The sequence below is a fragment of the Leopardus geoffroyi genome, chromosome A1 (assembly GCF_018350155.1).
Source record: "Leopardus geoffroyi isolate Oge1 chromosome A1, O.geoffroyi_Oge1_pat1.0, whole genome shotgun sequence".
NCBI classification, from domain to species: Eukaryota; Metazoa; Chordata; class Mammalia; order Carnivora; family Felidae; genus Leopardus; species Leopardus geoffroyi.
Genome location: NC_059326.1, coordinates 222023559 through 222039699, shown reverse-complemented (window position 1 = coordinate 222039699; position 16141 = coordinate 222023559). Strand labels below are relative to the sequence as shown.

The window sequence follows — 16141 nt, the reverse complement described above, 5'->3', positions numbered from 1 at the left end:
CACAGTATTGGGTTAATCATATTATTATTTCATGACACACTCTCATCATTTGCTCATTCTTGATTCATCATATCATATCACGTCATATCATACCATCATATTACATTATAACATGGTATGCTATCTTATCCACTCATCTGTAATAGTATAGAAACAAAAACTGGCTACCCAACACCACTCACATTAACTCTAGGATTTTGATATAACTTTTTTTTTTAATTTTTTTTTCAACGTTTATTTATTTTTGGGACAGAGAGAGACAGAGCATGAACGGGGGAGGGGCAGAGAGAGAGGGAGACACAGAATCAGAAACAGGCTCCAGGCTCTGAGCCATCAGCCCAGAGCCTGACGCGGGGCTCGAACTCACGGACCGTGAGATGGTGACCTGGCTGAAGTCGGACGCTTAACCGACTGCGCCACCCAGGCGCCCCTGATATAACTTTTTTAACTATGGTGTCCTCCCTCATGAGATCTCCCACTAGAATCAGAACAATATTGACTTAATAAGGAAAATATAATTCAGAGATTTTCAGTAACCCAGATGTTCTACTCAAGGCCACCAAAGAAAGAAGCCTTAAATTTTTAATGGGCTATAGAGCTTTTCTGTACCTCTTCATAAAGCACGTGACCAAAGCAAGAAACACTGGAAGAATGCATTCTCAATTTGTTTGCTTCTTTATAGTCACAGAGTCCATAGAAATTCCACAGTAAAGGAAAGGAAAACAGAGCAGATCTGCAATCCTAGGCTTTTTAGTTATACAAAGAATGTTCACTAAGCTAGCATCACTTTATCTCTTGTGGTGTTACTTGTACATCCATAAATCACCCTAACTTTTGAATTTACTATCCATTGTGGGTTTTTTTTTAATGTAAACACACACACACACACACACACACAGACATCTCTCTGTGTGTGTATGTGTGTGTGTGTGTGTGTGTGTATGTGTGTGTCTATTCATGTGTGGGCTTATAACCTGAAACACATGCATATAGTCTTCATATGCTATTAGTTAACAATATTAATAAGTTACCTGTCCCGGTTTGGCATTTTCACACACAGCTGTCTCATATGGCACAGATATTTCTGGAGGAAACTCATTGACATCTAAGACATTAATCAATATGTTGACTTTGCTGCTTAATAACGGGTTACCTATTGAAAACATAAAAAAAAAAAACAGACAATTATAAAATCTGGTCAGTTATTGTTTTTATAGTAAATGGTCTTAATTTTTTTTTAATCAGCCATTATATAGATTCTAAGGGATCCTTCCTTTATGGGAAAATTTGAGGTGTTTTGCCAAATATAAACAATTAAAGGATGGATAAGTAAGCTATCAGTGCTTTGCTCTCAGAGCACCAGGAGTGAGCTGTATCAGGGTTCATCCCTGAAATTCACTCACCGCCAAAGATAAGGTCAACCATCTGGCTAGTATTTTGTCAAACGTGTAGCCATCATACAAGAGTTAGTTCACAGAACCAATCTTCACCAGTAGTGATAATTTTCACTGGATAAAACATGTTTTCTATGTTGTGTCCGTATAATTAAAACTTTATTGAGTAGGATCATCTATGTTTAAAAAGTTCTCTCAAAATGATTCTTCCTGAAAAGGATGATAAATTACAAGAAGAATGAAGGAGAGAGGGCTTTTCAAAAGTAAAAATTAAAATACAGCTTTAAGGAAGTAAAAGACATAGATTATGGAAAGCTAGTATACACCATAAAATTGCTTGCTGGTGATAAGAAAGAATAAACAAGATTTTCTTCCTTCAGTATAAAAAAAAAATGTTGTTTTGAAAAAGTTTCTGCCAAAATCCAATCACAAGTTGTAGCTCCAGCCCCTGATAGATTATCTGCCTCCTGTCATTTATTGAAGAAGACTAGATAAAATTAAATTAGTAAGGCCTAACAATGCACCTTTTACCTTATTTGTTATAAAGTTTTACCTTATTAAATTTCACATATGGATAAACTGCCGCAAATTGTTGAAGGACCTTGCCCAGAGTCACACATGCAGGATTATGGGAGGTTAAGATTCAAACCCAGGACTATGGGAATCCAAGTACCATGTATATGGCACCATGACTTCCCTACTGACTGTTAAATCCTTCATTGCAGTGCTGTTGAAGATTCATAATGTTAGTATTCTTTTAGACCTCTTTCTGAATTTTTTTAAAGAAGCATACAAGATCCCAATACATAAGTGATTCTGACAAGTCTAAGTTGATCCTGCAGTACTAAAATTTATTAGAAAATAATAGGCGCTATAAACAGCATCGTAATAAACGTTCACATATTCACACATGACACAGTGAAATCTGTCATCGTGTACCAGCACAGACACAGATAATACAAAGAGAGGATGAATGGTGCATTTTGTAATATGGGATGTATTTATAGAAGGTGTATCGGTAATCTTGGTGAAGGATGCAGAAATTACCTATGATTAATAATTTATATTGGCCAGAGGGAATTATATTATTTGATAGAAAATGTCTGGTTGTTTTCACAAGTTACCTAATCTACCTTCAACTCAGTTTCTTCATGTAAAACACAAGATACTAATAATCCCTACTTCATAGGTTATATTAAATAAGGGGTGGTGCTACACGAAATGTTAGATCACCTTTGGTAAATTGCATTACTTGTATTACCAAGTAGAATTTCATGGAGGTTATTTGATTCCACATCTATTATTGGTGTTAATTACTCCTATAGCATAGTATGTAGGTAAAAGTCAGCAATTTGGTTAAACTTGGTTCACGTGCCTAAGAAAAGCTAGAGATTATAAAAAATAACAGAATTAATGCCTAATACTATGTAATGCTTACAGTGTACCTATATTCTAAAACATGTTACATAGATGACCTCTTTTAGGGTTCACAGTATATAGTGATACATATAGTGTCAGAATGCTGGGGAGCAGTTAGGGGATGTGACTCCTGCAAAAATCACAAGTTGGAACTAACAGGATGGGGTTTGAATCCAGGTTTCCTAGTTCCAAATTAGTGCTCTTAAACTCTGTTACATACTGTGTATTAGAAAAAAAATTGAAATGTATTTAGCTATTGAAAAAAAATAGACAAGAAATTAATGTTACAGATTGGTTTAGTAAATTCATGTGCCTAACTTCACCTATTCAACTTCTATACAACACAAACATCATGCTCCACTTTCCATTTTACATGTGAAGTATCGAAGTATAAGTCCTGAGGCCATATAAAAAGGAAACTGTTATTTTTATTTTGTTTTTCCAGGACCAGAGTTTTATTTTGGGAAGCTGGGGTGAGGATGGACTGTCTTCCAAAAGGGACGAGACTTCTGGTGCAATTGTGTTTTTAATGCAGATTTACCTTTATAATGTGTAAGCATGGTATTCAAATAATTTAAGCCAGTTTTTACCCATGAGAAATTCCCTTTTGGTCATTTCAAATTATTTATCTTTCTGCAATATAAATTTTAACATTTGCCTAATGAGTAAACAGGTCACAAAAATATAATCACTATTGTAACATCATATTATTAAAAGTATTTCTCAAAAAGATGCTTTTGGTAATTTAGCTAATACAATTTGTTGTGTGAGATCTTCCTGTGCCCTGCAGGATTTGTGGAGTTACTTAAAATTAAACGTGACCGGTCATCATTGTGGCAATTAAAAAAATAAAGGCCCAAATAAGGATTGAGGAAAAAAAATAGAACAGCTCTAAAATGACACTTCATATTGTCAAAAATGAGTGATGGGTTTATGGATTTCATTATATTATTATCTCCTCTATTGTATATTTGTAAATTCTTTCATCATTAAGGTTTCAAAATGTGACCTTATGTGTTTAAATGCCAGTTGGGGAAGCAGTAACAACTCTGTTCAAGAATTACTGCACTCAAGTAAGCACAGAACTTTGTACAAGAGAATGTACAAGAGAACGTACAAGAGAATGTAATACAGAGTTTTTTCATTGATGCATATAATTCAGAAAATTGTGTTGAGGAAATCATGACCATTTTTTCTGACTCGGCTAATCTGTATTTGGGACAACAATGATGTAATTTGTTTAGACACCATTTAGCATGAGCATGATTATCAACATTTTGCCATGTAGAAACTCGTTATCACTGAATACTTAGTGAGGAAATTCAAATATAAATTTAGTTAATTTAAGGAATCCAAATCGTCCAGAAGGATGTCAAACATTCACTCTTTGCAAATGACATGATACTCTACATGGAAAACCCAAAAGATTCCACCAAATAACTGCTAGAATTGATTCATGAATTCAGCAAAGTTTCAGGATATAAAATCAATGCACAGAAATTGGTTGCATTTACGCATGAAAAATGAAACAACAAAAAGAGAAATCAAGGAAGCAATCCCATTTACAATTGCACCAAAAACCATAAAATACCTAGGATAAATCTAACCAAAGAGGTGAAAAATCTATACACTGAAAAATATAGAAAGCATATGAAAGAAATTGAAGAAGACACAAGAAAACTGGGGAAAGATTCCATGCTCCTGGAAAGGAAGAAAGAATATTGTTAAAATGTCGATACTACCCAAAGCAAACTATATATTCAATGTAATCCCTATCAAAATAAGAGCAGCATTCTTCACAGAGCTAGAACAAATAATCCTAAAATTTGTGTGGAACCAGAAAAACCCCAAATAGCCAAAGCAATCTTGAAAAAGAAAACCAAAGCAGGAGGCATCACAATCCCGGACTTCAAGCTATACTACAAAGCTGTAATCATCAAGACAGTATGGTAACTGGCACAAGAACAGACACTCAGTTCAATGGAATAGAATAGAGAACCCAGAAATGGACCCACAAATGTACAGCCAACTAATCTTTGACAAAGCAGGAAAGAATATCCAATGGAATAAAGGAGGTCTCTTCAGCAAGTGTTATTGGGAAAACTGGACAGCGACATACAGAAAAATGAACCTAGACCACTTTCTTACACCATACACAAAAATAAACTCAAAATGGATGAAAGACCTCAATGTAAGACAGGAAGCCATCAAAATCCTCGAGGAGAAAGCAGGCAAAAACCTCTTTGATCTTGCCCGCAGCAACTTCTTACTCAACACATCTCCAGAGGCAAGGGAAACAAAAGCAAAAATGAACTACTGGGACCTCATCAAAATAAAAAGTGTCTGCACTGTGAAGGAAACAATCAGCAAAACTAAAAAGCAACCAACAGAATGGGAGAAGATATTTGCAAACGACATATCTGAAAAAGGGTTAGTATCCAAAATCTATAAAATCCTTATTAAACTCAACAGCCAAAAAACAAATAATCCAGTGAAGAAATGGGCAAAAGACATGAATAGACACTTCTCCAAAGAAGACATCCAGATGGCCAACCAACACATGAAAAAATGCTCAACAACACTCATCAACAGGGAAATACAAATCAAAACCACAATGAGATACCACCTTGCACCTGTCAGAATGGCTAATGTTAACAACTCAACAACAGATGTTGGTGAGGATATGGAGAAAGAGGATTTCTTTTACATTGTTGGTGGTAATGCAAGCTGGTAAATCCACTCTGGAAAACAGTATGGAGGTTCCTCAAAAAATTAAAAATAGAACTACCCTACGAGCCAGCAATTGCACTAGTAGGTATTTATCCACGGGATACAGTTGTGCTGATTCAAAGGGGCACATGCACTACTGACAATAGCCAAAGTATGGAAAAAGCCCAAATGTCCATCGATCGATGAATGGATAAAGAAGATGTGGTATGTACAATGGAGTATTACTCAGCAATAAAAATGAATGAAATCTTGCCATTTGCAATTATGTGGATGGAACTAGAGGGTATTATGATAAGTGAAATTAGTCAGTCAGAGAAAGACAAATATTATATGACTTCACTCATATGAAGACTTTAAGATACAAAACAGATGAACATAAGGGAAGGGAAACAAAAATAATATAAAAACAGGGAGGGGGACAAAAACAGAAGAGACTCTTAAATACAGAGAAAAAACAGAGCGTTACTGGAGGTTGTGGAGGGGGGATGGGCTAAATGGGTAAGGGGCATTAAGGAATCTACTCCTGAAATCATTGTTGCACTGTATGCTAACTCATTTGGATGTAAATTTTTAAAAAAATGAAATTTAAAAAAAGTTTAGTAAATTTGAAATAACCAAAATCCTACATGATTAGTTACTGTGCTGTTAGTAGTCAAATCACTTAAATCCAATTATTATTGATCCATGTTGCTTTATAGTTAATAACTAACTTATTAATAGTTTTTAGCTCACACAATAAAATCAGGAAATTATTTTTATCCTTAATCCCTTCAAAGATATTTGTTAAATATTCTTTCCCCACCCTTTGAAAATATCTTAGTCAGCTCTCCTAGCTTTCTGAGTCGGTCTCAGTTAGAATTGTTTATTAGTAGTATTTTCAAGTGCAGCTTCAACTAAGAAAAAAAAAAGCTAAAGCTCAAATTACAAAAACAAAGAATGAAGGAAAAAAATCACTGTTTATCATAAATGAGTTAAATTCCTATAAAAGAATATTATGAATTTATGCCAAAAAATCTAGTCAACATAAATGAACAGAACAAATTCCTAGAAAGACACAAATTACCAACATTGACCTTGAAAAGAAATACAAAATCTTAATATACATTAAACAAATGAATAAAAATCAAGTTGTAATTAAAAATATCTGAAACCAAGAAAAAAGTCATGCAAACATGCCTTTACTGGGGGGATTCAATAACTTTTTAAAGATCACATAATACCAATTCTTCACAAACTTTCAGAATATAGAGAAGTAAATACCAATTCATGGTATGTATCCTGATACCAAAGCCAATCCAAAACATCACAAGAAAACAAAGGTATGACCTATTTTCACTCATAAACATAAGTACAAAAATTTCTTAATAAAAAGTTAACAAATCACTTCCAGGTCATATAAAATTACTACATAATGACCAAATAGCATTTATCCTAAAGATACAGGATTCATTTAATGTCCAAGAATAATCAATTGACAACACATATTAATAGAAGAAAACAAACAAACAAAAAAACACATGGCCATCTCAAAAAGATTCATAATTTTAGCATTTGACAAAATCACACAGCCATTCATAATTTTTTTTAAATCCTCTAAAAATGTAATGAATAGGAGGCAAGCTCTTCAACGTGATGTAGTCTCTCTTCATGAAGCCCATAGCTAACATCATACTCGACAGTGAAAAAGTCAATGCTTTCTCTCTAACACTGGGTACAGTGCAAAATTGACTGGTCTTACCACTTATATTCACCATTGTACTAGAGGGTTTATATAATGCAATTAAGTGAAAATAAATTTTTAAAAAAAGATTAAAGTATCCAGATCAGAAAGAAAGAAATAAAACTACTTTTGTTTAAAAAATGGCACAACCCTATAGGTAGGAAATCCTAAAGAATCCCCAAAGTAACTAATGGATATAATAAGGGAGTATATCAAGGCCATGAGATAAGAGGGTAGTATTAAAAAAGGCAATTACATACTTAATAGCAACAAATGACAAACTAGAATTGAAATTGAGAAAAAATTCAACTCACATTAAAATCAAAGATAATAAAATATTTAGGAATACATTTAACAAAATAAATGCAGGACTTATAAACTGAAATTCACAAATCATTCTCAGAGAAATCAAATGGATTGCTGATAGAAAGGACAGCTGGTGGAAATATAAAATTGCATAATCACCTTGGAAAATAGATTGGAACTTTTTATAAACATTGAATATGAACTTATAAGGTAGCAATTCCACTCTACACCCAAGAGAATGAAATAAATGTCCACACAAAATCCTGTATGCACATAGCCATAAAAGTATTAGATATATACTTCAAAACTGAAAACAGGTCAAATGTATATATTTGGTGAATGGATAAACATTATGTGGCATATCTGTACAATAAAGAATACTCCAACAAAAAAAGGAACAAAACACTGATACAACATTTGAATGAATCTGAAATATGCTGTCTTCTTTGATAATAAGACTGACATAGCTCCTTGGAACTTGGTTAGTTGCAGAAAGTGAAAGGTTTCAGTGACTTTGGGTTTCTGAAGTACATGAGCCTTCAGAAGATTCCAGCTTCCCTGTCAAGTCTTCCAGATTTCCTGGAGCAGATATTAAGCCATTCCTTTTAGATGAACCCTTTTAGAATGTCTGCCCCCCGGGTCACCTGGGTGGCTCAGTCGGTTAAGCGTCCGACTTCAGCTCAGGTCACGATCTCGCGGTCTGTGAGTTCAAGCCCCGCGTCAGGCTCTGGGCTGATGGCTCAGAGCCTGGAGCCTGCTTCTGATTCTGTGTCTCCCTCTCTCTCTGCCCCTCCCCTGTTCATGCTCTGTCTCTCTCTGTCTGAAAAATAAATAAACGTTAAAAAATTAAAAAAAAAAATAATGTCTGCCCCAAAGAAACTGTATGATAATTTATCATGCAGCAATAGATAACTAATCCAGGAGATAATAAATACTAAAATATATACTAAAAAGAAAGAAGGATTTTTTCTAGGGCTTGAGTTGGAATGGACCCTGCGGGGCCCTAAGGCAGCATCCCTGGTGGGGAGAGCAGTCCCTGCTCCTAACCACCATGCAGAAACTTTGTCCAAGGGGCTTGTCACTAGTGATCCAGGTGATGTTTACTCACTACAGGAAAGTGTCCCTATTTCCAGAGAAGCTTCTGTTTCTTTTCTTTTTCTTTTTTTTTAATGTTTATTTATTTTTGAGACAGAGAGAGTGCAAGTGGGGGAGGGGCAGAGAGAGAGGGAGACACAGAATCCTAAGCAGTCTCCAGGCTCTGACTGGCAGCATAGAGCCCGAAGAGGGGTTTGACCCCACAAACCATGAGATCATGACCTGAGCCAAAGTTGGACGCTCAACCAACTGAGCCACCCAGACACCTTGAGAAGCTTGTTTCTATGGAGATAGAGTGGTAAACACTCATAGCCCTTGTTGGCCTGGAGTGGGAGTCGGGGTCCATTTACCTGACTTCTGTGCTTTTGGACGAGGGCTGAGCAGGGGCTGCTGGGGCACAGAGCCTGACATGGAGGGATTGGACAGCAAGGCAGGGAGGTTGGTGGCTGTTTCTGGAAGTCCCTGACTCCATCATCTGATGACAGGGATCATAACTACTCTCAGGAGTCTCAGCCCAAGGCAGACCCTGTCTGGGAGCTCATGACCCCATTTCAGTCCTGACCTTGAGAGGGAGCAGGACAGTCAGGGCATCATATGTGGCATCTGCATGGACAGGGTGTGGAACCAGTCAGAGGTATCTTGCCAGGCTGTACCTAGCACTGCCTAGCTGCCTGTGCACCTGGCAAAAGAGGTGACAGGACTTCCCACAAGACATCATCAGGGCCTGTCCCCTGTATCATGTCCATTCTAGCTACATCAGCCCCAACAAATTCTGGGTGAGCAAGAAGGCTGAGAAGAAGCAACTCATCAGGAGCTTCAAGGCTTGGACCATCCAAATCCAATGCTGGTTCTTCATATGGTAGGATGGTCATTGCCCCTTCAACTATGACTGTATTTACCTGCACTATATTACTCAGCTTCTGGCTAAGGCCGCAAGTCCTGGTTCTGTCTGGACAGAGAATGTGCAGCTTGCTTCTGTGACTGTTGTGCTGGGCCCAACAGCATTCACAGGGGCAACAAATTAGATGAGTAAGTATTCTCCGCAGGCTGTGCCCTCACCATGGCCTTCTGGGATTCAGAACTCCTACTGGATCCCAACAGTTCTTACCATGGACTCCTGTAACCCAGACCAATCTGTGAGGGAGGGGGCTAAGGGCAGGGGGCACTAGGTGATAGGTCTCTTCCATTTTGGGGCTAGGTGTGAGATGAAAGTAGTAAGCGCTCTACCCACATGCACTGCAGCAGTGACACAACTGAGGAACATGGGGACAAGTGGTGGGCACTGGGAAAGAGAAAGTTGTTCTTACCCTCTTGACAAAGACTTGAGTTTTAACTTAGTTCTTTTGTAGAATAATTCTGAAAGAAAACAAATAAAATGCACCTAAGCCATAGAGAAAGGAAGAAAAAGACAGGAGGAGAGGAGAGGAGAGGAGAGGAGAGGAGAGGAAAGGGGAGGAGAGGAGCAAAGCAGAAGGAAGAGAGAAGACAAGAGGAGAGAGAAGGAGGAAAGAGAAGGAAGGGAAAGGAGGGAAAGGGCAGGGAAGGGCAGGGAAGGGCAAGGAAGGGCAGGAAAGGAAAGGAAAGGAAAGGAAAGGAAAGGAAAGGAAAGGAAAGGAAAGGAAAGACGACTTGTATTTCTTCCTGAATTGGTGTTTTTCCCATCTAAAGTTCCACTTATTCCCATGTCTGTTACTTGATGCTGGTGGTTTGCTAGAGGTCTGGGTGGAAGGATAGACAAGAATATTCATTCATGGTCTCTTTATGTAGACTGGGCTTCATTGCAATGCACATAGTGGCTAAAGCTCAAGGGCAAGTATTTTAAAAACAAAAGAAATCAGACAGAAACTCTTGCTTTTATGACCTAAGACGGTCACATAGAAATACACTTCCTCTATGTTAGTCAAGGCTGTCACTAATCCACTTCAAAATTCAAGGGATAGGAAGATAGAACACAATTCTTTTTCTTTTTTTAATTTCTTTAATGTTTACTTTATTAATTTTTGAGAGAGAGAGAGAGAGCAGGGGAGGGGGAGAGAAAGAGAGAGAGGGGGAGACAGCAGGCTCCACACTGCCAGCACAGAGCCTGAAGCAGAGCTTGAACCCACGAACCACGAGATCATGACCTGCGTGGAGATCAAGAGTTGGACACCCAACCGACTGAGCTACCCAGGTGTTCTGACAGAACCCAATTCTTTATGGAAGGAATGTCAGCCTCACTGTCAGAAGAACATATGAGAAGAGAAGGACACAGTATGCTCATTTTTGGAACTTATAATCAGAAATCTCTTTCAGAAATGGTTCACTAGGAACTAGCATTGTAACCTTTAATAAGTCCTAGGAAAACTAAATTTTATTTAATTTTTAGAAGTTTTTTATTTAAATTCCAGTTAGTTAACATATAGTGTAATACTAAACCTAACCAAAGAGGTGAAAGATCTGTACTCTGAAAACTGTAAAACACTGATGAAACAAATTGCAAAGGACGAAAAGAAATGGAAACACATTCATGCTCATGGATGGGAAAAGTATATTTTAAATTTAACAGGGAAATCAGAACTGATAGGAACGTAGGTCCCTGGTGCCTCCTCGGTGCGGGGGGTTTTGCATAAAGGGGCAAAGGGAACACCCTGGCTTTATCCACAGCTCTCTTCAATGTAGAATATCAGGATTCCACATAAGATTTCATCTGATGAAGTATCCTGATAATCTAGCTACAAGTTTGAAAATTACAGATCTATCAATCCCCAGTTACAGGTGAGGAAACTTTGGTGTGATCTTGCCCTACATTTTCTTGTCAGAGTCAAGACTGGAATCCAAGTCCTCTCACTATGCTTTGCACTCTTCTATGACACAGGTCAGTGAACTCGAAGAATAAGAAGACACCGCCTGAGATCCGCCCATGTGTGTGATAATCACTTTCGAAGAGTAACACTTGGGCTGCTATCTAGCCACCATGCTGGGAGAAAGCCCAGTTCACATTCGAGGATCAAATTACAGTTATAATTTTTTATACGAAGTATTCAATAAATACTGGCCAAATAATAGAATATTTCCAGGAACCAGTGAGAAATGTAATTGAAAATATTTTGAAAACCGTAAAGAACTAACAAACACAAGTTTCCTAGTATGTTAAAATACACTGTAGCTATTAGGCTTCCTCATTTAAAAATGACATCTGCTTTGGGGCGCCTGGGTGGCTCAGCCAGCTAGGCGTCAGACTTCGGCTCAGGTCATGATCTCACATTTAGTGGGTTCGATCCCCGCATCGGGCTCTGTGCTGACAGCTTGGAGCCTGGAGCCTGCTTCGGATTCTGTTTCTCCCTCTCTCTCTGCTCCTCCCCCATTCATTCTCTCTCTCTCTCTCTCTCTCTCTCTCTCTCTCTCTCTCTCTCTCTCCTTCAAAAATAAACAAAAACGTTAAAAAAATTATAATGACATCTGCTTTGAATACCTACAGGGGTTAAAAATTCAATTTTGTGACTGTGCACTAAATTGCAACTACCGTAATGTCAAGAACAAAATCTTAGCTTTCTGTGACAACAACAAAAACCTGAATGATAGTGCAAACTGAGCATGATACAGTGAATAAGTAACACAAGCTTTCTTTTTCTTTTCTCTTTAAATTAGTTCACTTTTAAATTACAAGTTAAGATAAACGTTATCTAACAATAGCCCTGTTCAATTACAGTAGTATGATCTGCATCTATACCAAGCAATCCATCAAGCGGATTTAAATTACTCATATAAACCCATGCCAAAGCCAAATATTACTTGTCTGTTGGTGACAAAAACTGATTTCTAGGGGCGCCTGGGTGGCTCAGTCGGTTGGGCGTCCAACTTCGCCTCAGGTCATGATCTTGCGGTCTCTGAGTTCAAGCCCCGCGTCGGGCTCTGTGCTGACAGCTTGGAGCCTGGAGCCTGTTTCGGATTCTGTGTCTCCCTCTCTCTCTGACCCTCCCCCACTCAAGCTCTGTCTCTGTCTCTCTCAAAAATAAATAAACATTAAAAAAAAACTAAAAAAAAACTGATTTCTGAAGAAAAAGGAACCTTTAAAAATACAGCTAGTTTTTTTTTTTCCTCCCAATGAACACACTAGAGAAAACCTATTATTAATTTTAAATATTTGCAATACCATAAAGCCCTTAGATATTCTGAATTCCTGGAGAGCAAGAGCTGAGTCATATTTGTCTTTAAGCCTCCAGAGTTTAACACAGAGCCTAGTACATTCTAGCAAATGAAATATATGAATGTCAAAAACAGACTAAACTGAGAAGCAAAAGTGGGTTCAATACAACCAATAAACCAGGAAACTTCTGTGGATCATGACCCGCGAGCACCATGATTGTTGGTGTATTTTCCTTCACCTACAGTCAACAAGACGATAGATGCCATTTCACTTTATGTTCAACTCTCTATAATTTAAAAAATTCTTCTCAAGTGACTTTCTTTAATATGATCACAGAAAAATAAGTAAACATGGTGATTTTATACAAATAGTTAATAAATGTGAGTCGGTATATATCAAATTTCTGAAACATGCCAATTCACTACAGAACTGTAGGTAGATAGACAGACCTAGGTAGATAGACAGGTAGATAGAGATGATAGATAGATATGATGACAGATATGGTGATGATAGATAGATAGCAAGACTAACAATAATTTCAATTTAATTATATGTATGTTGCAAACGTATAAATAAGTTTTTACTATTTTGTACTTATGCATATGAAAGTCACTATGACTAGTTTAACTAACAACTTACTTAACATATAGCTAATAAAGCACAGGCAAGTGAGCAACTGTCCCTGTGGAATTCTGTTTTGCAGGGAGAGAGTCCAGGACTCCCATTATCTTTTGGACACGGCCCCAGGTGTGACAGGGGCTGCAAAGGAAATAACTCTGAGCCTCCATTTCCTACCACTCACAGTGTGGACCATAATCCTCATCTTCATTTAATGTATATCAAGCTACAAGACTTGTTTAGTTTATATTATTATTATTGCTTATTATTATCTAGAAAAATTAGGTACTTTCTTCTCTTTTAGTCTAAGAACATAATTTCATGGCTAGCAACGTGGCATGCAGGCAGATGAATTCCTCAGAAAACTGTACCACAAAATCTATTTCTTTCTGTTTAAACAAATCTATTCTTTCTGTGTAGTAAGCTACACAGAAAGTAAGCTTTCTGTGTAGAAGCAGTTTCTAACTACTTCTAAACTTTAATATCCTTAAGAATAGACTTCATCTTGTTTTTCTCATAAGCCACAACAAATCGTGTTTTGCATATAAATGACACTCTGGACAAGCTTATGACAACAAATGTATGAATTTGTGTTTAGTCTGAATTATGGATAGTAATGCCAGAGGTTAATTTTTCTGTACATACAAAGATGATATCCTATGCATTATGTTGAAGTAAAATGAAGTTATAACAAAATAGCTTTATATGCCAAATAATCTCAAAAAAATTACCCAACAATTTGATCCCAACTCATAATGATATATTTACATACAAAATTTTCCCCAAATGACAGTTAGTGAGTCAATTCCCTGATACTTGAGCTGTTCCACAATAAATGCAAACAATCCATTGCCATCTGGATAAATATATGACTGAGAAAAGAATTGTCTCTGGTATCATTTGTTTATTTCGTAATTATATAAAATATGTTTTAGGGATTTAATGTAGATATTTTAAATTATCTTTGTCTAATGATATTTGTTACAGCAACACCAAAAATATATTGGAAACATTTGTGTGTTGATAGTTTCTGATAATTTGAATGAGGTGAATTTTTGGAGCTTCTATCTTTTTTAAGATTCTCAAGAATTAGTATCATAAAAACAGCAAAGCAGTAAAGCATAAAAGAATTATTAGGAGTCTTATAAATTATTTGGACCTCCAACTATAGCAACACTGATTAATGACTGCTTTTTAATTAATTAAAGTTATTCAATCATTGTAACATTTCATGTTGCCTGAGATTTTATATGTAAGGATCAGGCTGAAACATATGCTAGTTCAATGTGCAATAAGGTATACTTACGTGTTTTTTTTCTTCTTGCCAGTACAATGTAAGCTATTTATTTCTCAGTCATTCACCATGATAATGGTTACCTGCTTAGCTGGCTAGTTTGATCAGTGAAAACAGCCTTATGCATTAGAATATGAATACATTTTACTTTTTTTTTTTTTTCAACGTTTATTTATTTTTGGGACAGAGAGAGACAGAGCATGAACGGGGGAGGGGCAGAGAGAGAGGGAGACACAGAATCGGAAACAGGCTCCAGGCTCTGAGCCATCAGCCCAGAGCCCGACGCAGGGCTCGAACTCACGGACCGCGAGATCGTGACCTGGCTGAAGTCGGACGCTTAACCGACTGCGCTACCCAGGCGCCCCTACATTTTACTTTTAAACTCTGCAAACTCAAGCAAAATAAAGCCCACAATAAGCTATTCTTACTGTAAATCTTTAAGTATCATGAGGTATGTGTTTAGTCTCTATTTTTCACATGACTGCATAGCATTTACCCCAGCAGACTTCCTTGAGGACTCTAAAATACAGTGGTCTATGAACAGATACTAGAACAGATCAGGGAGATACATATTTTAGAAATGATTATATATATGGATATATATGGACATATATATATATATGTAGCATATATATACATACATATATGTGTGTATATATACATATATATGTATATATATATATATGTGTGTGTGTGTGTGTATTTATGTATTATGTGTCTAAATCCCAGTTCTACATATTTCCCAGTGAGGGCCAACATAAATAATGAGAATCTACTCATGAGGGTTTCCTAATTTGCATTTAAGTAAACTCTAGAGCCAGCATGTGTCCAATCATGTCGATAGCTAAAAGAAAATGAATTTCTCTAAATATGAAAAATCTAAAATTGAGAATCGGTGGTGCCTGCTTCACTGAGAAAGCACAAACTCTCGTCTCATCTTCTACAAGTTGGAGCACAAGGCTCTGGCTGGAGGTGTCAGACGTGCTACTATTGTGCAATGATGATGTTTACGTGGTCTACAAAGCCACTGGGGAGAAAGAGACCTTCCAGAACTACAGAACAGGTGATTAATGAACTATCTGCAGACTTTCATCTTCCGTTAAGGTACAGAAGCCTACTAGTCCTACTTTGAAAAATATGCACGTTGTGTGTGTGTGTGTGTGTGTGTGTGTGTGTGTGTGTATTAAGACGAAAGTCTCAGTAAAATTAGATAGTTTTCTAATGAATGATCTTTTATTATGGGCAATATGTCTTTGCTAAATAAAAGTTATTTGAATAATTTTTTTTTTCCAACATTTATTTACTTTTGGGACAGAGAGAGACAGAGCATGAACGGGGGAGGGGCAGAGAGAGAGGGAGACACAGAACTGGAAGCAGGCTCCAGGCTCTGAGCCATCAGCCCAGAGCCCGACGCGGGGCTCGAACTCACGGACCGCGAG

The 16141-nt window shown here is 37.1% G+C and overlaps 1 protein-coding gene across 4 annotated transcripts in view; it reads right to left on the bottom strand.

The window, feature by feature from the left end:
• Window positions 1-16141, bottom strand: part of CDH12 (cadherin 12) — a 1056103-nt gene that overhangs the window by 13035 nt on the left and 1026927 nt on the right. For all 4 annotated transcript variants that reach the window (XM_045441358.1, XM_045441360.1, XM_045441352.1 and 1 more), the window contains one exon: window positions 1032-1153. In XM_045441358.1, the coding sequence (XP_045297314.1) occupies window positions 1032-1153 (122 nt within the window). The remainder of the gene's footprint in view (window positions 1-1031; window positions 1154-16141) is intronic.